Below are 25,998 nucleotides of genomic sequence, written 5' to 3' on the forward strand. Positions count from 1 at the left end.
AGAGGTATCATGACATTTGAAGAAAATCCTTCTCCTTGCAGACCTTAAGTCAAGTGGCTACAAGTCTAAGTTAAGTCTCAAATGTAGCTGACGCTGATAGGTCAGTTATGAGTTATGACGGATGTATTGCGATTTTTGGGATTAATTTTTATATTGTTTTTATCTTTATGATTCCACGACTTAAGTGTGTATTTTTGTGTGCGTATTAATTTCCTAATTTTGTTGGTATTGTACTATTTTGTTGTATTCTCAGTTTGACTAAAATGAATGTGACATGACCCTTCCTCATTAATTTAACCTGGAAGTATTGGCACAACCTGAATGGCGAGATGTGAATTCAGAGACGCATGTTAGAGCTCCTTACCATTCTACTGCTGGTTATCAGGCCAACACGGTAAAAGAGTTAATGGTTGTATATTTCTTTATTTGCGTTGATGGCCTTTCAATGGTTGTGTGTAAAACTATTTCTTTGTGTTTGTTTGCATGTAGTTTTCACGGTGTTCCATATCAGGAAAATAAAACAAATGGACATCAGTATCTTGGAAGCGTGGACTGTTTAATGACCAGCGAGTAGTTACATCAAGTGCAAGTTACAGCACACAGTAGGTCAACAGAACTTACTTTGATAAGAAGATCTAAAGCAGGCTTTCGGCACTTTGCAGCTTTGTCCTTTGTGTAGACAACAATACAAATGTCCTATCCATGCAGAGAAAGTAAGTTAGTGTTACAAATGTTATATGTAATTTTAGTCAACCTTTGAAAAGCACATTAAAACATGACGCCAAACCAGACAGAAATCTGCCAACTACTGTTTTAAAGTACTGTACCTTAAGTTCCACCGCATAGTTCTTCTCCCATCCTCGGACAGTGACAGAGATTCTCTCCAGAAATGTCCCTAAAAAATTCAGAATGTCCACTCTTGTATCCCGCAGCTGTGGAAAAAAATTTTTTTTTTAGAACTTTATAATAAATGTGTAATATGTCAGGAAGATTTACCATATAGGCCTATCATTACTAGAATTTGCCTGTAAACACCTCTTACCGTTTCATTAGACAGAGACTTTCGGAGAAAGCTAAGCAACCCCTCTTCCTTTGCAAAAAGCAAAGACGTCTGTAAAACTGAAAATATATTCATATTGATATTTCAAGATCAACTTTACTTATTACTGTATGCACAGACAATCAATGTATACATCAATGGTGATTTCATATACATTTTTGTGGAGAAGGTCAGCGCTGTTATTTTCAGCTAAAAGGTGATTTTTACTTTAGGTTACATCTTTATACGAGTTTATGTGCATGCAGCTGCCCATCCTAGATGATACATGAACTGAGATAACATAGTTTTCAAATCTCTGTCAATCTGCTGCACGTGCCCCTGTAATCTTATTTTGCTTAATTAACTATCCAGAGAAATACGGAAGTTCTAAGCTGCCATGCATTATTATAATTTTTCTGTCTTGTTTTCTCGTGATCACGACATAACGAGTTGTTTTGTCGTTATCACGACTTAATTTTCTCGTGATCACATTTACATTTATTAATTTAGCTGACGCTTTTATCCAAAGCGACTTACAATTGCTATATATGTCAGAGGTCGCACGCCGCTGGAGCAACTAGGGGTTAAGTGTCTTGCTCAGGGACACATTGGTGTCTCAGTGGATTCGAACCTGGGTCTCTCACACCAAAGGCATGTGTCTTATCCACTGCGCCCCCCCCCCCCCCCCCACAGACATAACGAAAGTTGTTTTGTGGTTATCTAGACATAACGAAAGTTGTTGATCTCAACCTAAAAACCGTTTTCTCACGACGTAATTGTAACGTTAGCTATCGTGAGAAAATTAGGGTCTCTATATTGTCTTCGACGATAAAGTTGCAGACCCGACAGCCTCCTTCTCAATTGTCGAACACTTGTGTGTAAGTCGTCAATCACTGACAGACACAGAGCTAAAATGGCCGAGTATGAATATGCATGAAAAGTATTCTATCATGGATCAATGTAGTCGGTCACACACACAACACCTTCAATATTTGGGATGGTATTTATACCATATTTTTATTTTTATTATTTCAGTTTGAGTGAGTCCCTGATCAAAGTAAAAGCGAATACGATCATCCATGATGCTGCGATGATGCTGCTTCTATAGCATTTTCTCATGCCGAATACACAGAGAAAATTAAGTCGTGATAACGACAAAACAACTTTCGTTATGTCGAGATCACGAGAAAACAAGACAGAAAAATTATAATAATACATGGCCGCTTAGAACTTCCGTAGAAAAATGATGAATAATAATTATATTTTATATTTTGCGTAAACACAACGCAATGATTTTTGCATGAAGAAGTTCTTACCCAGTTCATTCTCATTCTTAGTTATCATGCATTCCTGCCCCAAGTCTCCAATAATGTCATGGCAGACTAGAGCAGCATTCTTGCTCTCTGTGTCTCCAAGGAATGAATGAAGCTTTAGGAGATAACCCTGGATCCCTCCAACAGTGGAAGTACCAGAAGACATTATTTGTCTCTGTTGCTTACATCAGAAACGAATAAAAGTTGACCAAGAGCTTATGTAAGTAAAGTGCAGAACAACACAAACACTTCCTGCTTGAACCGCAAGTCCCTCTGGAAGAACAATAGCTCATGTTCTCCGCTGGGTGGCGCTGTTTGCTCGCCATCAGATTCTGCTCCTACAGAATTCTTCTCCTCGGAGTAATAACTACATCTATCTGTACACGATGCAGACTTGTTTTGAAGCTCTTGAGAAAACCAGTGCACATCATTTGGGCCCAACACATACACTATATTGCCAAAAGTATTGGGTCACCCCCTTCTAATGAACATGTTTGACTACTTTAGTCATTTCTATGAGTACAACCCTTGTGAAAAAGAAGTGTGCTTAATTGCAGTAAAAGTGTACTTTTGTGTACTTAAATTATTAAAAGTATACTTTTTAAAAAGTGCACTTGCAGATAATATAATCTAATCTAAATTAAAGGCCACTTAAGTGTACTTAAAGAGAGTACACTTTAATGACAATAGGTCTTAACATACTTAAGTGCACTTTTTAAAAATGCACTTTATAATAATCTCTAAGTATTACTTATACATTTTACATAATTATGATTTTGTGTTTTAAATAAGTACACTTATTTTGATATTTATCAATGTACTAAAGCACATGTAAAATAATTGATTTTAATTTCAATTTAAGTGTGTTCTTCAAAATTACATTGTTAATGTATTTTAAATGTATTTAGTCTATGTGCATTAATGCACTTGAAATGTATTTTTCTTCTAAACTTAAATACACTTTCTTATACAGTATACTCCAATAAAACTTATTGTTGAAATTTTCATCCCCAGCTCTTGCGTTATGAACTCTATGAAGTTTAATTTTCAACATAATATTTGACAAACAGTGTCATTTATGAGAGCACTGTATTTGTATGTAATAGTACTGTACTTTACATCTGTGTACAGAATTGTTCTCACTTAAACACATTTAATTGCATAAATTGCAAGCAAAGTTTTAACAGATCTAGACTAAATTAATTTGCATTCAAATACATTTTTAATTAGACTAGGCTACACTGCACTGTAAAATAATGACTGACATTTCACGAGTTCACACTTACATATAATAATAACGGAGCAAGTTTATGCGTATTTGGCGTGCTGTCCAGGGGGAGGGCTCCGAGCTCGGTAATCATTCCCGAGCCCGGGGTACTCCCTCGACCGGGGAGAGGGTACGAGCTCGGCATTTAGCCCGGACCCAAAGTGCTCCCCCCCGTGCTGGTGTAGGAACTGGCTGTAGGTGAGGAGTTGGGGTGGTGGAGGGATGTCGGAAGACGAGAGATAATGACGGTAGGACTGCTTGGTTATTTATAGGGATTCTCTCTCGTGCTGATTGGATAGGTGGTGTAATTGCTGATGATGAATTGGCCGTGTTAATTATCTGCGCGTGCTCCTCCCGAAATTTGTTAATAAAACATCACTTAGTTAGGAGAATGAGTCATGAATGGGTCTAACCATAGTCTTTGGTCTAACTACACACTGAATGAGGACAACTTGAACGTAAATGAAAAGCCTGAAATAACATGTAACCACGCACTAAGTAGCTCTTTTGTTTTATGCGCCAAAAATACTACGTCATGACGTTTCTGGAGTCGCGACGCATGAAGGAGCTTCACTGATCAAACGAGAACAGAGGAGCGGCGCGTTTGCATGATTACAGATGAGACTTTATTACTGCAGATAAAGAATCAAGTATATCTTGATATAAGCTTTCTTTATTCTTAATTTATTCGTGCCATTCCTGCGGCTTTCACACCCGCCAGTTCTTGATATATGGACTCGGGAGGGGAATTAATATTGTCCTATAATTTATCTATGAATGATTCTGATATTAGGAGGGGAATCGCGTGCGTGGACCAAGAAATTTGACTGCTGAAAATACAATATTGTATTTTTAAATTAACAATTTAAAACTCAATTTAACGCTACTAAACAAAATTCAAAGATCTGATCTATAATCGATATTATAACCACCAGTAATATTCAATATACCAGCCACCTCTAGAAATAATGTTGTGTTTTTGTTTTGTTTTTGCATTTGAAGAGTGAGGTGTTACATTACTGGTTGTGTTTGTAATATGCAGTATTTTTGTACTTATCTGGAGTGATTGATTTTGCAGGACCAGTGCAGGTTTGTTACTGGAGATACAGTGATGTTAGAGGTAAGTCAGCTCACCCTGATCACACATGACAAGATAAAAGTGCTTTATTAACTCACTATCCCTATGGATTTTAAATGCTTTGAATCTTTTCCATTTGCAAGTAATATATTCCCACCTGTGCATTTACAGATCCCCTCTAATCGTCTTATATTTTATAATTAACAAACCAAAGGAAGAGGACAGCAGGTTTGCTGTGTCAGTCGTGGCAAATACATGAACATTCTTCATGAAGATGTGCGAGAGAAGCTTGCAAGGATGGATGAGGGGGGAAAATTAAGGTACCTTTCTTCATTTTCATAGATTTTGGGATATGTATCTATATTTGGGTAATTGATAAAGTTATGTTTCATTCCCTGTAAAGTAGGAATAAAAATGTTAGCTATTTTTAAAGCCCAATGTCAGTGAAGATTGTGTGATCAGCAAATCTGGTGTTTGTAGGAAATCTGCAGGAACATCTCCCAGCATTCTACTACGATGTTTCCCTGATGATTGAGGTAATTCACCTCTTAGGTGATGCAGATATGGTCAAAAGTTTACATGCACCTAGCAGAATAAACTGCTTCATCAGAGCAAATTTTTTTTTAAATGATTCTACCCCCTCTACCTTCTTACTGCTTAAATTATTAACATTTTGCAGATACTGCAAGGTGTATATAAACTTTGTGTCTCTTGCTTTCACTCAACTGAACCATTTATAATGACTGGATATGTTTTATAACAATTGTTCTTCTTTCTTTCCTCTGGGATTTTTTTTTTTCTGACTTTCCTGCCTTTTTTCTGACTTTTCCGTTCACAGAGACTGCGGAGAGATGGTGTGCAGCTCTGAAGTTTTTCCAGTCAAGTTCTTCCACACTGACTGAATCAATCGTGTCTTTTTGAACTGTGCCTTATACACAGAGGCACTGTCATGTTAGAATAGAAAAGGGTCCTGTCCAAACCGTTGCTATAAAATTAAAAGCACACAATTCCCTATAATATCATTATTTAACATTAAGATTTGTACTCATAGAAATTACTAAAGTAGTCAAATATGTTCATTAGAAGGGGGTGACCCAATACTTTTGGCAATATAGTGTAACTAGCAAGTGACATTGACAGCCTTGCTTTACATGACTCCATTCTAAGCTTTAGGGAAGTCTTGCCAAGCCAGTACTGCTAATGCTGGATAACTCTATTCCATGTACTTTAACTCTATACTGTAACTCTACAGGTCCTTTTCAAAAAATTAGCATATTGTGATAAAGTTCATTATTTTCTGAAATGTACTGATAAACATTAGACTTTCATATGTTTTAGATTCATTACAACACAACTGAAGTAGTTCAAGCCTTTTATTGTTTTAATATTGATGATTTTGGCATACAGCTCATGAAAACCCAAAATTCCTATCTCAAAAAAATTAGCATATTTCATCCGACCAATAAAAGAAAAGTGTTTTTAATACAAAAAAAGTCAACCTTCAAATAATTATGTTCAGTTATGCACTCAATACTTGGTCGGGAATCCTTTTGCAGAAATGACTGCTTCAATGCGGCGTGGCATGGAGGCAATCAGCCTGTGGCACTGCTGAGGTGTTATGGAGGCCCAGGATGCTTCGATAGCGGCCTTAAGCTCATCCAGAGTGTTGGGTCTTGCGTCTCTCAACTTTCTCTTCACAATATCCCACAGATTCTCTATGGGGTTCAGGTCAGGAGAGTTGGCAGGCCAATTGAGCACAGTAATACCATGGTCAGTAAACCATTTACCAGTGGTTTTGGCACTGTGAGCAGGTGCCAGGTCGTGCTGAAAAATGAAATCTTCATCTCCATAAAGCTTTTCAGCAGACGGAAGCATGAAGTGCTCCAAAATCTCCTGATAGCTAGCTGCATTGACCCTGCCCTTGATAAAACACAGTGGACCAACACCAGCAGCACTGACTGTGGGTACTTGACACTGGACTTCAGGCATTTTGGCATTTCCCTCTCCCCAGTCTTCCTCCAGACTCTGGCACCTTGATTTCCGAATGACATGCAAAATTTGCTTTCATCCGAAAAAAGTACTTTGGACCACTGAGCAACAGTCCAGTGCTGCTTCTCTGTAGCCCAGGTCAGGCGCTTCTGCCGCTGTTTCTGGTTCAAAAGTGGCTTGACCTGGGGAATGCGGCACCTGTAGCCCATTTCCTGCACACGCCTGTACACGGTGGCTCTGGATGTTTCTACTCCAGACTCAGTCCACTGCTTCCGCAGGTCCCCCAAGGTCTGGAATCGGTCCTGCCACACTTTTTCCTTCCCACAGACTTCCCACTGAGGTGCCTTGATACAGCACTCTGGGAACAGCCTATTCGTTCAGCAATTTCTTTCTGTGTCTTACCCTCTTGCTTGAGGGTGTCAATGATGGCCTTCTGGACAGCAGTCAGGTCGGCAGTCTTACCCATGATTGCGGTTTTGAGTAATGAACCAGGCTGGGAGTTTTTAAAAGCCTCAGGAATCTTTTGCAGGTGTTTAAAGTTAATTAGTTGATTCAGATGATTAGGTTAATAGCTCGTTTAGAGAACCTTTTCATGATATGCTAATTTTTTGAGATAGGAATTTTGGGTTTTCATGAGCTGTATGCCAAAATCATCAATATTAAAACAATAAAAGGCTTGAACTACTTCAGTTGTGTTGTAATGAATCTAAAATATATGAAAGTCTAATGTTTATCAGTACATTACAGAAAATAATGAACTTTATCACAATATGCTAATTTTTTGAAAAGGACCTGTATACTATCTACAGTGCGCACACACACACACACACACACAAAAACCTTCATAAACTTATAATGTCTATAGTGCAAAAAAATAACTCTATGGAACCCTGTACTATCCACAGTGAAAAAAAATAACTCAACCCAACTCTATTCAGGGGTCACCAGAGTCGGTCCTGGAGGGCTGGTGTCCTGCAGAGTTTAGCGCCAACCATAATTAAACACACCTGAAGCAGCTAATCATGGCCTGCGTCCCAATGTGCGCACTATCCATCCTAAATTCTATGCGATAGTAGTAATTTTCAGTACTATTTAAGGCAGATAGGGTGGATAGTATGGGACGCAGGGGTGGTCTTACTAGGTATATCTTACTAGGCAACTTAAGACTGGTTTTATGGTCCAGGGTGACATATAACATTTGAATTACTTATAGGGACGGATAATGCAAAGACAAAAACTATTTTAGAGTATAGAGTTACAGAGTGGGTTTCCGTGGAAAAAAATCTGATTGATGAAGAGCATGTATTTAGAGGCTGTTACGTTAATGCATTAAATGCTGGTTAAATTAACATTAAATTCAACAAAACACAAAACTATGCAAACAGACATAGTAAAAAATCTGAGAATTTTCACTGACCAGCCTGTAGACCTTATTAATACTCATGTAAATACTCAAATTCTCCAATAGTCTGCAGTAGATGTTGGTCCATGAAAAGATATGAGAAAGTTTGGAGTGAATGGACTAAAGGAAACTAAATAGTCTTATTTCCAAGCATTCACTGTCACCCAAGCAAGATGATGCATGATAAACAGTACGATTGTGATCTTAATGTAGAGGTTCTAGTTATATTTATTGTGCATTGTATTCAAATCTGTTTCTGCTAATAATCCCAGATGCATGCCTGTGCTTAATATTTTCTGTATAATTATATAAATAGCCATTGACATTGTCATTTTTTACTTTAAATTTTATTCTCTGAATTTGAAGACGAGAGAAATTAAACAATGAATATCATTCGATTTAAAAAAAAATTCAAAATTAAATGTTTTTTGTTTGCATTTAACATTTTAATTCAACACATAATTCTGCAAAATTCAATAGTACGGCCAACAATGATTCCAAGATAAAAACAACAATGTTTATTAGAGGCAGGCAGTGAGAAAATTCGTCCACAATTTCTTCTAATCATCTTGGCTCGAATCATCTTGGCTCTTTCTTGCGAATAACTTCAGAAGAAGAAAAAAAATACACTATTTTTTTCCTCAAATGTATTTGTTTAGATGACAATAATTTGAGAGAGAGAATTGAAAACATTTAAATTGCCTGCTTTAGTCTTTCATCTCTTGAGGTGAATAGCTTCTCCACAGCTGTGTCATCACCGGATCCAGATCCCAGCAGATCCATTTCCACCAGTGGCTAATAATTAAAGCAGAGAAATCAAATGCTGTGTTCTGTTTTAAAACTCCGAACACAATAGCTTGGATCAAACGTTTACTCAAAAAAACCTTCGTGAAATAAATGATCTAAAGGGTATGACATTATCTGACATGGCTGGGCACAGTAGGGACATCACCTCATTAGACTTCAAATCCCTCAATCCCTCGTCAAATGTCAATATATGAGACTCAGGAATCTGAGAGGAAAAAAAGAGCAAGAAAAAATATCTTAAACATGTTTCATAAGGAGCATAAGTTCATTTTCATAAACATTTGTCATGTTTGGTTTGACTCTCAGCAAACTGAGAGAAACAAAAGAAAACCGATTTGCTAATCATTATTTAACACGACTTAAAGAAGGAATGGTATAATGCGTAATATTATATTTGTACCTCAATTAAGTAAATTACAGTTTAGTTGCACCTCAAGAGAAAAAAATATATAAAATGTAATATTGCTATTTTACTATATTTATTACTAATATTTCCATATTAGTAATAAATAAATATTGCAAGTAAAGTTATCATCTCACCCATGGGTTTTTGACCTTATTTGTTAAGACTCCTTGTATAAAGATGAAAATGAGAAAAACTTTGCCTCCAGTCAAATGTAGGGTTGATTTATTCTTCATTGCACCAGGATAACTAGAGCCTAAACACTAGAGAGCTATCTGCTTCTACTGAGAGTGAGGAGGAAGTTACACTGCAATATTTATATTGAACCTTGTTATAAAGTCATGTGCATTTGCAATAATGACAAAATGTGCATGTTACTGATAAGAAAAATGTTGCAAATGAAAGAGATAAGCATACTGTTTAAAAATGTTGGTAAGACACTTCCATTTAATTAAATTATCACTATATGTATAGTTAGTTTTTTATTGTTTTTGTGTAGTTTTGTCCACTATTTAATCCTGTTCTTTCATCTTGAGCTTGTAAGGATAAAAAGAATTAACATGTTTAGTGCACTGAATTATGTTCATAATTTGTTTTTATAATGTTTATTTGAAAAATGTTGAAGTAAGGATCTTTTGCCAACAAGTAGAATTATATGGATTAGCATTACCTGCATTATATTATGTCCTGTGATGAATGACTCCTCCATCTGAACTGGGGCTTCATCAGTTGTTATCCCCAGAGGTCTAATTAAAGCAGAAATCAAAGCTGTGTTTTGGCTTTAGAATGTGGTAAAAAGTTTAGAAAAATGGAACTGTATTCATTCAGAAAGCAAACTCTTAGATCCAAGTTTTTTTTATTAATTTGACTGCCAGCTGTGGATGTAGATACTGTAAGAGTATCAAAACTATACATCTTATCTCAAATGCAAGAGCATGAGTGCAGATTGTTTTCATTCATCAAAGATTTAATTTAAGCACTCAGATTACAAAAAAAAAACTATATATTTAGTACTCAGTCAAAGAAGCAAATTAAGTGAGCAAACCGTTTTGATTTGCAAAAACAAGTTGCAATACTTTACTTTTGCAGTACATTCATGTTAATTTAACTCACTAATATTCTGTCATCTCTGTTGCAAGTAAGCTACACTGCTTTGCAGTTCAAGAGGAAAATATTATTTGTATAACATTGCTGTGTAGGTGGTCATCTTACCCACATGACACAAGGATGAGAATTGATAGGATTTTGACTCCTGTCAAATTTTTGGTTACCTTCATTGCTAAGAGATGGAAGTAAATCAATACTAGAGACATCTGCTGCTGCAAAGTGTGGAAGTCATATTTATCTTGTAGCCATTAAGGTTTAATCTAATATAGTTGTGCAAATGAAGGTCAAATTTCTTTACTGCATTACAGTGAAAATAAAGTATGTGCCCAAGGACAAATATGTTGCATGTTTTTGTTTTATAAGAACATATTTTTAGATATGCTCTTATAAAACAATGTACACGTGCTGTCAAAGTGCTCTCAATTGTATCTCAGGGTAGGAATAAGTCACTTGGTGCTCATACAGTTTTCATCTGACATTTCATTTAGACATTGCAGTGTGTGTTGATGTTGAGGTTGCACAGTCATGGCCATAAATATCAGCACCCTTGGTAAATATGACTAAAGAAGGCTGTGAAAATTAATCTGCATTGTTAATCCTTTTGAGCTTTTATTTTAAAATTCACAAAAATCTAATCTTTCATTGGATAATAAGAATTTAAAATGGGGGAGGGGGGGGTGGATATCATTATGATACACATTGGCCACAATTTACGACACCCTTTTATTCAATACTTTTTGAAACGTCCATTTGTCAGTTTAACAGCTCTAAATTTTCTCCTATAATGCCTGATGAGCTGAGAGAACACCTGACAAGAGATCAGAGACCATTCCTTCATCCAGAGTCACTCCATACCCTTTAGGATCCCAGCTCCATGACGGTGCTTCTTCTCTTCAGTTCACCTCACTCATTTTCTATAGGGTTCAGGTCAGAGGACTGGAATGGCCATCGCAGAAGCTTGGTTTTGTGCTCAGTGACCCATTTTTGTGTTGTTTTTGAGGTTTGTGTTTGGATTGTTGTACGGTTGGAAGATCCAAACATGGCCCATTATAAGATTTCTAACAGAGTCAGTCACTTATTGATTTTTTTTTTTCTGTTGGTATTTGATAGAATCCATGATGCCATATGTCTAAACAAGATGTCCAGGACCTGCAACAGAGATATAGGCCCACAACATCAAAAATACAGCTGTATTTTTCATTGGACACATGGGGTACTTTTTATCCTTGTGTTCACCAAACCCATCTTGAGTGTTTGCTGCTAAAAAGCTAATTTTTTTATTTCATCTGACCATAGAAGCCAGTCCCATTTGAAGTTCCAGTCCTGTCTGATAACTGAATATGCTGGAGTTTGTTTTTGGATGAGCTAAGAGAATAATTCTTGAAACCCTCCCAAACAACATGTGGTGATGTAAGTGCTGTTTGACATTTTTTTTTAAAAGGTTTTCTGACCCTGAGACTTAACTATTTTCTGCAATTCTCCAGCTGTGGTCCTTGGAGAGTCCTTAGCCACTCAAACTCTCCTCCTCACCGTGCATTAGGACGATATAGACACACGTTCTCTTCCAGGTTCCAGTTTCGTAACATTTTCTGTTGATTGGAAATTCTTAATTATTGCCCTGATGGTGGAAATGGGAATTTTCACTGCTCTAGCTCTTTTCTTAAAGCCACTTCACTAATTTGTGAAGCTAAATTATCTTTTGCTGCACATCAGAAATATATTCTTTGGTTTTTCTCATTGTGATGGATGATTAAGGGAATTTGGGCTTTGCTTTCCCTCCTATTTATATCTCTGTGAAACAGGAAGCCATGGCTGAATAATTTCATGTTCATAATCACCCTGAAGTGCTCAATTTTGAATATGAATATACTTCTGAGATATTTTACTCATAAGATTTTCTAGGGGTGCCAATAATTGTGTCCAACATGTATTTGAGAAAAACATTTATTTCATAATGATATTTTCCCCCATTTTAAATTCTTATTATCCAATGAAAGATTAGATTTTTGTGAATTTTTAAAATAAAAGATCAAAAGGATTAACAATGCAGATTAATTTTCACAGCCTTCTTTGATCATATTATAGCAAATCACCCCCACCATCCCAATCACACACCCCATACTCCTTTTACACAGCTATAGAAAGATACAGCGACAAGAGATGCAGATGTGCAACCACATGACTGGAGACAGTTGTACATCTGCATGTTTACCTGCCTAAACAGGGAGGATGTTCCTAGAAGGGACTTGTCAGATTTAGCAAAGAAAATCAGATGCAATTATTTTACAGCGTCCTTGTTATGGTGTAATTGTACTGAGTATTATTAATTAACGACATGCACTTATTATGGGTTAGAGTTGGGATTAGCGTTTTGTTTAGGATTATTGCATGTAATTATGCATAATTTACTCTTATTACTATAGTAAGTCCATGTAATATGTAACAAGGAAACTATAAAATAAAGAAAAATCTGAAAATCTTCAAAAATGTGTCCCCAAAGTGTAGCTGGGTTAGAAATACACACAGTGCGGGCCGGAACATTTCTCAACCACTGACAGCTGCATGACTTGACATTGCTGTTCACTAGAACTGATAAATGTACCTCATTGTGAAACATGAACATGTTTGTGTTTTTGCATAGTGTTTTGCAAATGTTTTTGCATGTAGTCTACTGTGAGAAACTATTTAAAATGACCACAACACAGTTTTGCCTAATGTGAGCTCATCTTGCACTAACAGTTAAATTAGGGGGAAACAAAGGTAAGTCCTCCAGCAGCACCCTTTGTTGTTCTAAGTGGATGTGTATTCACATGGATGCATTATTGACCGATCACACTGTTTAGTTTAAAATGGTATTTTATGTCTACATTCATTATTTTGGTATGACACTGTATTTTATGATTTGACGTGGGATATTCTGAAAAATGTTTTCTGCATACTTTCATGTTCTCTACTGTTGTACACCAACATAACTGAATCTATTTGTTCCAATAAATCATTATTGCCTTTACAGTTTTAAATAAAACAGACGTGCTGATGCTGTGAAATCTGAGAGCTACATTAAGAGATATAATATCAGGGAACGCTTCAACGATTGCTCTTGAGGAAGTTGTCAACACTCCTAGATGACAGTACAATGGAATGCTATCCACATCAACAGTTGAGAAACTGGGGTTCATTGTCCAATTTTAAATTCCTTCAGTCTCACACTTCTGGGAAATAGAGGAGGGTAATCAATCCACGGTGGAAAAGTTTGTCTCTTCTGCTCATGGGTTTTTATATATCATGAGTCTGTTTGTCAATTTTTGATTTCAAGTGCTCCTTGTAAGCCAAAATGTCCTCGTTCCATTTGGTGATGGTCTGCTTTTCACACACCCAAATTTCCTGAGCCACCTAGAACGAGATGGAAAAGCCATCTGTCACAATCCAGATCACAGACATCTAGTCCAATGTGAAAACAAACAAGACTCTAAGAACTGATATATTTACTAGCTTTGAAGATATACCTGCTGAATAAGTCTGAAGTCGTGGCTAACTAGCATCATTCTTCCCTCAAACTCATTGATGGCTTCAGCCAGAACATCAATTGTCTCAATGTCCAAGTGATTAGTTGGCTCATCCAGAAGCAGCATGTGCGGATTCTGCCAAGCAAGCCAGGCGAAACGCACCCGACACTTCTGGCCATCTGACAAGTTCCTGATGGGACTGACCTGTTAAAGGGGGATATGACAGTTAAAACAGAAAACAACCTAAGCAAGTACATTAGTACGCTATATTGTCTGGCTTTCAAAATAACGCAGGACTCATGTTAACACCCTTACACATACCTGCTGCTTCCCTGTCAGGCCGTAGCGTCCAATGATCTTCCTCATCTCCTCTTTCTCTTTGATTTCTGGGAAGCACTTTATCATGTACTCCAGAGGAGACAGGTCAAGCTCTAGCTGCTCAGTCAGGTGCTGCAGACCAAACACAACACAAAAGCAATTACAAACAATTGGCAATAACTTAAATGAACATGCTTATAATCAAATTATGAAGAAACGTGAATAATGTGACTACACGTTTAATGTGACTACACGTTTTATGCCTCAGAACCGTAACAAACATACATCTCTCCCTCTATATATAATATATATATATATATATAAATAAATAATATACATATATATAACATGACTGTTGTGAAAACAGATAGAATAACACAAGTAGCTAGACAACTAATCATCAAGACTATTTCTATGAAGACTGTACCTGGTGATACCTGCCAATCTTGACATGCGAGTGCTTTCTTATTCCGTCTGTGGGGAGAAGCTATGAGAGACAATAGGCCAATGAACATCAATGGCTTTAAAACTGAATCACTGTTCAGAACTATAAAAGACTAACCATCCAATCATATTAGCCTATTTTCATTACTGACCTCTCCCATCAGTAGCTTGAGAAGTGTGGACTTGCCTGCCCCATTGGGACCTACAAGTGCAACTCTTGTATCCAGGTCAATGCCAAACTCCAAATTCTTGTAAATAAAATGCTGTAATAAAAAATAAGAAAATAAATGATTTTATGAAATATTTGCTTTTACCACTTTCTATTGTGCTTACAAGACCGAACCACTCTAAAAAACCTGTTCACACCAAGAACAATAACTCTAAAGACAACTACACTGATGGAAAATAACATTCTGTATAAGCGCACTGCAGTTGTGTCACCTGCCGCTTTAAAGGGGTCATATGATGATGCTGAAAAGAACATTATTTTGTGTATTGCAATACGTTTATGCGGTTTAAGGTTCAAAAAACACATTATTTTCCAAATACTGTACATTATTGTTGCTCCTCTATGCTCCGCCTTTCTGAAACGCGTCGATTTGTACAAAGCTCATCGTTCTGAAAAGCGAGGTGTGCTCTGATTGGCCAATCCTTGCAACGTTGGAATTGCCCCACTTTATAGAAACAGCCTTTGTGCACAGCTGGCATTGTAGGCTACTCTCCCAGGTTCAGGAAATAGTCCTCCGTAAAATGCGCTGCACACACTCTAATATTTGGGTTGAACTGTACTGGAACAGTGTTTGTAAACACAACTTAACCACTGATTTCTAGTTGTGTCCTTTTTTTGGAAGCCCAAACAAAGTAGTTTCGCTTTCACAACGAAACACAGCATCTCCAGGACATGGTGCCGGCGGCATCAACAATACTACTATCATTACGTATACGTTTGGGTGGTGTTGTGCAAATCTTCCCACATAGTGATGTAGACATGTGGGAGCGTGTTTAAATGAGCCGTTTTAGGGGGGCGTGGACGAGTCTTAACTTTTATGAAGAATATCTCTTTGGGTTTGAGACTTTAGTCTTGGCAACTTTAGGGATCTTATCTATGCACGAACAGCTTGTAACACTCCAAAAAGAAAGGAGAACTTGAAAACGCATCATATGACCCCTTTAAATGCTTGATCTCTGTAAAGTCAAGTGGATTCTAATTGCCTGACAATGTTTTTTATTTTTAGCTGAAAATATCGTTCTGAAAATGATTCAAAATTATATAATTCCAATTATTATTATAGTATTGTTATTGCTGTTATTGTTATATTATACTTGTGGCGTAGTCTTGACTAATCTTAAAAAATTACACTGATTATTAAAGCTTTATAGTTATCGTTATAGTTATCACCCTTTGTAAAAACGACCCTTGATGCCTTAATGCTACAGCAAATCATTGCATAAATTTAGACATATACAATGTGACAACATATCACCCCATATGACAACACAAGAGAGCTGAAACAAAAATTAATGTCCCAATACAGACAGTTGTGTAAATGTGATATCTGCAGTGATAGGCTGTTTGAAAGTCTGTGGACTCACTGTGTCACTGGAGTATCTGAAGCTGACATTCTGCACCATAATGACAGGAGGGGGGATCTTCCCACAAGGAGGAAAATAAAATGACAAAGTCTGAAGAAGAAATGTGTGGTTAAAACTCTCTGATAACTTAATCCATGGTGGAAAATAATGCTAATCTTTAACAGCAAAATCAGTGGCACCACCCTAAAATGAAAATTAAATGATAGCCCACCCTAAAATGAAAATTCTGTCATTAATTACTCACCCTCATGTTGTTTCAAACCCGTTAGACCTTCGTTTATCTTCAGAACACAAATTAAGATTTTTTTTTACTAAATTCGAGAGCTTTCCCAGGCAAAAAAAAAAAAAAAGAGCACGTACGTAGTGCTCTATTTTCATGCACTAATTTTGAACTTAATATACAAAAGATAAAATAATCTGAGTGTACTCAACTGTGCTATTTTGAGACACCATGAAGAACTAAAATTGGCTTTTAACATAATATCACTACACAAAAAAAATTGATTTAGTTACTACTTGCAGTACACTTGAACCCATCTTTCATACACTTTTATTTACTCATCATACATAGAAAATATAGACTTATGAATTATTTAAAATATAAGAATAATATTATATATATATATTATTCTTATATTTTAACTGTTACTGTTAAATTGTTAATTTTAGTACACATTTAACGTTTGCCACAAAAAACTTTTAAATAGAGTATTCATAGTTTATAACTTTTACAATTTTATTTAGCACAAAAAGTAAGAATGTACTACAATTGTACTTGCTTATAAGTATTTTTTTGTGCATTTAAGTATGCTTTATTTTTACCTGGGTTCTGACCCTGCATAGACAGTAATGCAACTAAAACGGCCCAGAAAGGTAGTAAGGACATCGGTAAAATAGTCCATGTGACATCAGTGGTTCAACCGTACTGTTATGAAGCTACGAGAATACTTTTTGTGTGCAAAGAAAACAAAAATAATGACTTTATTCAACAATTTCTTGACTTCCATGTCAGTCTCCGAAGGTATTACGGGTTTGGAACGACATGAGGGTGAGTAATTAGTGACAGAATTTTATAATCACTACAGCAAATCAGCCAGACTCACACTACAGGAGTTTTAGAACAATTTATCCCAGATTTTCTCCTCCCAAGAATCGGAGAAAAAAAATCTTGAGGATCTCGGTTGGTTTCGATATTCAGCCCAAATTATCTGGTAACGTGATGCAACATGATTTTCAAATCTTGTAGTGTGTACATGTTTAAGATTTGAGGGAGGAAAATCTGCAAAGATTCTCCTTATGTGTGTGCTGCAACCAGATTTCATAATCTCTTAGGATTTTAAAACTTCTGTAGTCTGAGACCAGCTTTAGAAAAACCAGCAACTTCTTGTTGAAGAAATTACAGACAACCACTGTAAAATAAATATCTTAGATTAGTTCTACATTATTGGTGAAAAGTATTTTTTAACCAAACCACCAAACCTGTTTTTCTGGTTTACATGGTTCTCACTATTCACCTCTTTTGTCTTGGTCATGGCATTGGTCAATTGAACAAAGTGAGTTAGCAATCCTCAACTGATGCTTCATGATGATAACAGGTCTTGGGCAAGAGAAAATGACATGCAGAAACACAAAAATGTCTCACTGACCAGCTACAGAGTGTGCTAATGAGTATTTGCCTGCGTGACAAACCTTGTCGTTCACCACACGAGCTGTTAGGCCAGAGGCCACCATTTTCTGCAGTGATTTTTCTTTGCTCTGAGCCTGGCGAGCTAGCTTTGCAGAGCCGTGACCAAAACGGGCAATATAGTTCTACAGGAGATGAAGGGAATAATTATGACATTATTTTTGCAATGACATACATATGATGAACAGCAGCAGTGCAGTACAAGAACTATAAAACAAAAATACAATTTAAAAAGAGTAGGGGTGCTCCGATTAGGATTTCTGAGGATGATCACTGATCGCCAATCACAGAAAGCAGTATCTGCTGATACTATCACCAATACCGGTCTTTTTATAGCCTTCTTTTTATCATGTAGAATTATTTATAGTGATGATCCAATCAAGAGTTTTAAACATTTATTCAGGGTCTGAATTTCATTTTTGAAAATTAATTCCCCTCTTATGGTGCTTTTCCACTGCATGGTACGGCACAGTACTGTTCACTTTAGGGGGATTTTCCACTGGGCAGAGTACCTGGTACTTTTTCAGAACCACCTCGGTTGAGGTCCCAAGTGAACCGAACAGAACCGTTACCAAAATGTGACGTGTAAACTCTGCTGATCATTAATTGGCCGGAGAAAATCGTCATTGCCCACGTCATTGAACTTGCGGCACGAGACACAACAGACTCGCTAGATTTAAATCTGCACAGCCAGCGAAGGATCGAACACAAATGTTTTGAATGAGCGCACCTTTTTTTTTAACAACCAAAAAAATGTCTGTTTCGTTGTCTGCTGAGGAAGTACAGACGTCCTTCTCGTTGATAGCCGAGGAGTAGATCTAGCGAGAGCTTGATGGAGCGACGTGGAATGAAAAAGTTTTTCAGGAGTCACAGCAGTAGAGGCGGTACAACTGTAACGATATGTGAATAATCCCATCCACTCTAAAGCGGTACTAAACTGCAGCGGAAACACAAACCGAGCAGAATTGTACCATGCCGAGGAAAAGCGCCATGACTCTTGTGAGAGGGCATTTTTTAATTTGAGGGGGGCATTTTTTTTTAATATATAATTTATCACACCTAAATGTTTATTCATGCACTGCATTTTTGTTTTGACAATCGTGCAATTGTTGCACAATAGCTTACACACAGCACAAGCCTGATTTCGTGAGCTGTATGTGAGGGGGCCTTTTTCACCAGCTTCATACGTACTCCGTTTGCAGTGTTTATGCAGTCCATGTGTGGTACGTAAGCAGTGAAGAAGCAGCATGGACTCTCATTGTACTTTCACAAAGGAGTCTGCAACTGATCCGTGGCTGTTTACTACAAACACAACATTTATCCAGTATTTAGATTTCAAATCCAAACATTGTTACTTAAAATGCTTTTGTGATTCTTTTTTATACAGTACAGTAATACAATCTTTCATAGACGTGTTTAAATGCAATATATATAAGAAACACATTATTCAATGCTTTTTACTTTTGCAGTTACTTCTAGATTTATATATTAAGTTGCTCAAGCAAAAGGGCAAAACATTTGAACTACTTTTCTTACATTAATCACAAACATTCTAAATTAAAACTTACCATTGACAGAAACAGCACCTCACCTTCAGCATTATAATTATTTCACCCACGCCGGACAGAGAATGACACGGTGCCGCTGCATATCATGCCAAACCTCTCACAGCAGACGCGTCATCAGCTTGAGATCAGTTTTTTGAGATTGGCCTTTATAGAGACCGCCGATCAAACATCCCAAAGTGATTATAGGCCGATCGTGATTGGTAGATGATCAATCGGAGTACCCCTAAAAAAAAAGAGCAATAAGGCCACACTACACTGTTTCACCTTCATATGAGCTATCTGGTCCTGCTCCCAGTTGTACCGCTTCATCTGGTTTTCCTCCAGCTCCTCCCTGGTCTTCACATACTGATCGTAGTTACCCTAAAGAACAAATTTTCATTACATACAGCATACACTGTTACCACTCTCATACCTTTGCTACTTTTAATATATGTGATGAGTGTGCTAATAAATCAGACTCAGGATCAGCAACAGTTCATAATTAGTAACAGTAATAAAAGCGTCATATTTTATGCCTTTTAAGGCTAGACTAGGAAGAGCACAAGAGGAGCCTCAGGATCAGGTCTCCTATTAAAGGCAATAGTACAGATTTTTTGAGGGTAGCAACGCTTTTGCATGCAACTTCTGTGAGTTGGATACACTTGCACATTTTTAAAAAAGCTATGTCATTACACATCATAACGCTGTCATAATTTTTATTATCACCCTCATGTCGCTCCAAGCCTATGTGACTTTTGGAACATAAAAGAAGATATTTATATTTCCAATGTATCGACAAAAAAACAGACGTAAAGATCATACTGGTTTGGAGCAACATGAAGGGAGTAAAGGATGACAGATTTGTTTTCTTTTTCATTTTTGGGTGAACTATCCCTCACTGCTTTCAAAAGATTCTCTGCCAATTATATTGTAGGTAAAAAAAGCATGAACATTGTGCAACAGCACTCACAGTGTAGTACTTGAGTTTCCTCTGGTGGAGATGAATGATGTTCGTGCAGACACCATTGAGAAAGTCTTGAGAATGTGAGATGAGTACAAGAATTCGCTTAAAACTGAAAAATAAATAAATAAATAAAATCTGTTAACTATAAGTATTGTTCTGACAATTTCTTGTTTAAAAAAATGTATTGTTTGTCAACGTAAACTACAATTCCTACGCATTTGTGTTCCATGAAACTCTTTGACATTTAGTTTTGTTTCTGTCCATGAAAATTACATCTCATTTGATTACTGGTGTACTAGAAAATCTAATAAACACTGAAGACAGTGCTCACGACTTAAGTTCTTCTTCCAGCCACACACAGGCATCTAAATCCAAGTGGTTAGTAGGTTCATCTAACAACAGCATGAAGGGCTTTATGAACAGGGCTGTGAAAGAGGGAAATTAGAAAAAGGAAACATTAAGAAAATGTATTATTGTGCTTATATTAAATTGATAAATTATAACTTTTGGTCTCATTTGGATTTTCGTCCATTCATTATGTGAGGATAACCAATAAAATCCACAAAATGAGTGGTATTATAACAAATATATAAAAGGAACTATAAAAATGTTTATGTTTGACATTAACAATAAATTGCATTATACCGCAAGACTGGACTTTTTAAAACCATTTTTCAACACTATTTCTACAAGTAAATATTACATATTTTGTACTGACACAGAATAAACATTTAAATGTCATTTTCAAACCTGGCAAGGGACACACGCATCCTCCAGCCTCCACTGAAATCTTTCAGGTTTTTTTGCTGCATAGCAGGTGTGAAACCAAGGGCCTGTACCATGATGGTGGCTAAACAAACTCAGGGTTACAGGATTAGTTTTGAGTTGACAAAACCAAACCAGTTCAATCCGGCTTTGTTGGTACCATGAAGCTGATCATCAACTTTCTCTGTCAACTCAGGCTTGATCCTGAGTTAATGGAGCTCGTGCACATGAAAGTGTGACATCAGTAATGAGCAGCCAATCACATGCCTTGAAACTGGGATTCACTTCTCGTGAGAGAGTCAGTGCGAATTCACTACCAAAGATTAAAAGATTGAACAATATGAAGAATTTAAACACATTTACACAGCAAAATGAAACAATCGATCCATTAAAGAGGAAAACTTATCTTACCATATAAGTGCAAGTAAAATTTGTAAAGTTTATAATATTTATAGATATAACAACACTTAAAAATTGAAACTCATATGTAGTCATGTTTACAGCTATTGATTCTAAAACGTATTTATATTGCATATTATCTATGTTTATATTAATTTAAAATAAAAGCTTAATAATTACTATTAAATTAAGCTGTCTTGTGTAATGGATTAAGGGTATACTAATTATATAAATAATAAAAAATAATCATGTCTAAAAATCACATGATTTTATCTTTAAAAATGTTTTATGTAGCGTCCTTTAATTTGGAGTAAGAGAAACTGGAGGAGTGGCTTTATTGCGTCAGAGATGTGTCACTTTGCTTGAAGCTGATTGGTCAAATTTCAGATTGAGATCTCTAAACCAGAACATAACCTGCCCTGGAGCAGGTTAGCCGTGCAGCGTAAGATACCATGGCAACGAACACCGATTAAAGCCGAGCTACTTTCATAGTACCTAAAACCCAGGGTTGGCGGAAACTAAGCTGAAACATAGCTGGCTAGCCACCTAATCCGGCTTCATGGTACAGGCCCCAAGTCCAAAGAGGATTCGTGAAGCTCGAACTTCAGCTTTGTCTGCGTCCAACTCTTCCAAACGCTCATAAATCTCCATCAGCTTCTCACACTCTGCTGCAGTAAACAGAAAAAATTTGAGAAAACGGGACATGTTGTATTTAATTAAGTGCTGTGCTACTTGTTAAATAAAATTTACATTTGATTAATAGCATTAACAGCACATTAATAGCATTTTATAGTATGTGTAACCAATAATAGAAGGTTTGTCAACTTGCAGATTAGTATAGCAAAAACCTGATCCATGTGTGTGTATGTAACTCACAGTCCTCATGAGCCAATCGCTCAGCCTCCTTCTCTAGTTTTATCCTCTCTTCATCAACTTCCATTACACACTGCAACGCTGTCTTCTCACTAGGGGCCATCTCTCGTGTCAGGTGGTAGATGTTTGTGTTCTGGGATTGCAACTTCTCGATGACCAATGGCAGATAGGAGCATGGACTTGCCTACAAAGAGTGTTCAAGAATATTCTGATTCATGGATCCCCCTAAGTTTTGTAAAATGCAATAAAAACAATAAACTGTGATTTATTAATTCTCTTTAACCTTTATTTAATTGACAAAGAAACTACAAATAAAAAGATTGAATGTTTTCACTGGCCTAGCTGTCTCTTGTTTATAATGTAATATAATATTACATATCTTGTAATATAATGTAAACAAATTGATTATATCGGCTGCAACAAAATCCCCCCAAAAATTGGAACAGAGCCAAAATAAAAGTGAAAAGTTAAAAAAATTAAAAAGCACCCTGAAAGACAAGCCAAGGTGGGTTGTGGCTTATGATTTTGTGCTGAATTTAATGTGAGAGTTGTCAAACTGTTAAAAAATAACATTTCTCAGAATTGCACATAATTTAGGTCTTTCACCATCTACCACACTGTACAAACTGTTTTCACTTTACACAGTCTGTTGCTGTATCAAGAAATGCAACTTGAAACATGGGTGAGGTATATTTTGTGATTGTACAGATGCTACCATCAAAATGATGTCTTTTCCAGGAAAAAGAGCAAGGCAATGCCAGGCCTCATTTTACTTGTGCAACAACAGTGTGGTTTCATACATATCGATATATGTCGAGATCGCAATACAATTTAAGTCGATAATGATGATAAGCTTTGGACATTTTTACTTGATATGGATTATCTAACAGGAGAAATAAATATGACAACAGCAAGTCAGTGCTTGTCACGGATAGGCTATTTCACTAGTAGTAAAATAATCTGCAAGTTCTGTGTCTCTCTGTAAAAATTAATGGCAAGGTTTTGTCTGATACACAAACTCCAACAATCGCAGTGATTTCAGCATCTACATCTCAATACATGAGGACATGAACTAAAAACTTTCATGACAACTTAAAATAATCAAATTTTCACTTTCATGACAACTCAAAATAAAAGCCTGGTTTAACTTGAAGAAATTATGAGAGAAATATATTACTTTTGTACACTAAAATGCAACTCTCAAGCAATAATAATAATAATAATTTTGAATAAATATAATAGAACCAAAGTATTTTTCATTAATTTGTATTTTTTTATTAATTAATATTTAATTTATAATAATTTATTTGTTGTAGATTCATTGTTTTCATTCTATTACATTTTAAAAGACTGATTAAATTATTCCAGTTCTATTAATTCATTTAATTTGACACCATTTTTAATGAAAAATTTGTAATGAACCATGAAACACAGAATCCAGAAAAAAAACATAAAATGGAAAACAGAATTTAGGGGAAAATAAAACAGATTTCATGGGGCCCTTAACTAAAATGTAGCTCTAAAGAGTTTAATTAAGAGCCAACCAATTATCTTTGCATTTATTCTCAAGCTCTAACAAACATGTGGAAAGCATTTCCTTCCCTGTTAATAGTAAATTAATATTGTGATAAATATCAATATTGTATCATATGGAAAAAAATATTATATTTTTGTCCATATTGCCCAGCCATATGAAGAGAAAAATAAGATGACCACGCTGACCACAGCTGTTGAACAGGTGAAGTCTTGTATTGGTCAAAAATTCCTCTTCTAAAACAGCTATATTTAGCATCCTCAGTTCAGAAACAATTAAAAGGTGTGATTAAAAGGAAAGGTGATGTAACACCTCTGTCCCAATGTTTTTGGAGTGCGTTGCAGGCATGAGAATCAAAATTTGTTTATATTTACAAAATATTAAGCTGATGTTACATTTGAGATCATTTCTCTAAAAAATTAACAAATTACAGATACTATTGTTATTGCATTTTACAAAATAAATAATCTGAAAATGGTTTTATTTGTTCACAAGATTTTTTATGTTAATTAATAGATTACTGCAATGGATGTATCAGCCCCAATGTCACTTAACATCCATACCTGTGCCATTGAGGCCAATAAGACCGTAGCGCCGGCCAGAGTTGAGCTCCAGGCTTGTGTCGCTCAGTAACTCTTGACCATGAAAGGTGAGTGACAGACTGCTGATGTGAACATCAGTGCTATTGGGGTGGGATGCCAAGATGCCCGTCACCGCCCGCGCCTCCATTTTACGCATCTCAAACTCATCCAGCTCCTTAGTCAGAGCAGCAACATCTAAAGGGAAAAGAGAAAGATGCGACATAGAACAGTAAATTATGTATCATAGCTAAAGCTAGAGGTATGTTTGCGTGTAAATTCGACTGACTCTGCCTTATGAGTGTGAACTGTCAAAATTGCCCTCTTCAAACTTCAGCCATGATTTTAATAAACACACCTCCATTTGTCTCCCCATTAGTTACTGCACCATTCACTTGGCCATCTTGAAGCTCTCCTTCTCCGTTCACTTCATCATGCTTTTTACATTTACATTTAGTCATTTGGCAGACGCTTTTATCCAAAGCGACTTACAATTGGGGAATACAAAAAGCGATTCATCTTGAAGAGGCAGTCAGACAGAGGAAGTGCTCGTAACACCAAGTCTCAATCATTGTTCAAATAAGTACAAACTAGTAGGTGGAGAGAAAGATAGAGGGAAAGTTTTTTTTTTTTTTTTTTGAGTTTAGGATGAAGTCAAGCACTGCCGAAAGAGATGAGTTTTCAGTTGTTGCTTGAAGGTTGCCAGAGATCCGGCGTTCCGGATAGGGGTGGGAAGATTATTCCACCAGCCAGGAATGGTGAACGAGAATGTTCTGGAGAGTGATTTTGAGCCTCTCTGTGATGGTACCACAAGGCGTCGCTCACTAGCAGATCTCAAACTTCTGGAGGGGATGTAGGTTCGTAATAGTGAGTGGAAGTAGGAGGGTGCAGAGCCTGTGGTAGATCTGTACGCAAGCATCAGTGACTTGAACTGGATGCGAGCTGCCACTGGTAGCCAGTGCAAAGAGATGAAGAGAGGTGTAACATGCGCTCTTTTGGGCTCGTTGAAGATCAGTCGTGCCGCTGCATTCTGAATCATTTGTAGAGGTTTTTCACACGCTGTCGAGCTTTGGCAGCCTCTTTCTTCTTTGCAGCCTTCTTTTTAGCAAGATCTGACGGCATGGCTGTGGAGTACAGTAGCTAATCTGTGATGCCACATCTAACATGATAATATTTTTATACTCTCATGAATAGATAAATTACTGTTCCACTATACACAGATAATTGTGTTGTTAGATGTATGTGCGAAGATACACTGGCTTTCCAACATCTAGTCCTCAACCTCGGTCAGAAGGTTGATAGGCAAAGATCCACGACAGTTTCAGGTCTCAAGCAGTGATTTATTACACAATCAGTTTGTTACATGTAGGTGTGTTTGTGTGTGTGGT

At 36.6% G+C, this 25,998-nt stretch overlaps 1 protein-coding gene, 1 long non-coding RNA gene and 1 pseudogene across 3 annotated transcripts in view; all 3 read right to left on the minus strand.

The window, feature by feature from the left end:
* Window positions 1-2,593, minus strand: part of LOC306843172 (DNA-dependent protein kinase catalytic subunit-like) — a 29,934-nt gene extending 27,341 nt beyond the window's left edge. The window contains exons 1-4 of the mRNA XM_079374472.1: window positions 2,356-2,593; window positions 1,043-1,119; window positions 828-932; window positions 622-696 (exon numbers count right to left, since the gene is read on the minus strand). Of these exons, the coding sequence (XP_079230598.1) occupies window positions 622-696; window positions 828-932; window positions 1,043-1,119; window positions 2,356-2,518 (420 nt within the window). The 5' untranslated portion in view covers window positions 2,519-2,593. The remainder of the gene's footprint in view (window positions 1-621; window positions 697-827; window positions 933-1,042; window positions 1,120-2,355) is intronic.
* A 5,919-nt stretch (window positions 2,594-8,512) lies between these two features.
* Window positions 8,513-9,590, minus strand: LOC306882209. The gene is made up of 4 exons (XR_013785225.1): window positions 9,436-9,590; window positions 9,041-9,100; window positions 8,791-8,883; window positions 8,513-8,693 (listed from the first exon to the last, which is right to left on the minus strand). It is a non-coding gene; the product is annotated as an uncharacterized lncRNA (long non-coding RNA).
* Window positions 9,591-13,246: 3,656 nt separating this feature from the next.
* Window positions 13,247-25,732, minus strand: LOC306883413 (ATP-binding cassette sub-family F member 2-like; annotated as a pseudogene). The gene is made up of 16 exons: window positions 25,667-25,732; window positions 24,969-25,056; window positions 24,596-24,808; window positions 22,502-22,682; window positions 22,196-22,293; window positions 21,212-21,285; window positions 20,793-20,888; window positions 20,468-20,570; window positions 19,783-19,878; window positions 17,956-18,075; window positions 16,267-16,356; window positions 14,826-14,936; window positions 14,657-14,716; window positions 14,233-14,361; window positions 13,912-14,115; window positions 13,247-13,798 (listed from the first exon to the last, which is right to left on the minus strand). The product of its transcript is annotated as an ATP-binding cassette sub-family F member 2-like (transcript).
* Window positions 25,733-25,998: the final 266 nt, after the last annotated feature.

The sequence above is a fragment of the Barbus barbus genome (assembly GCF_936440315.1).
Source record: "Barbus barbus genome assembly, chromosome: 2".
Classification (NCBI taxonomy): Eukaryota; Metazoa; Chordata; class Actinopteri; order Cypriniformes; family Cyprinidae; genus Barbus; species Barbus barbus.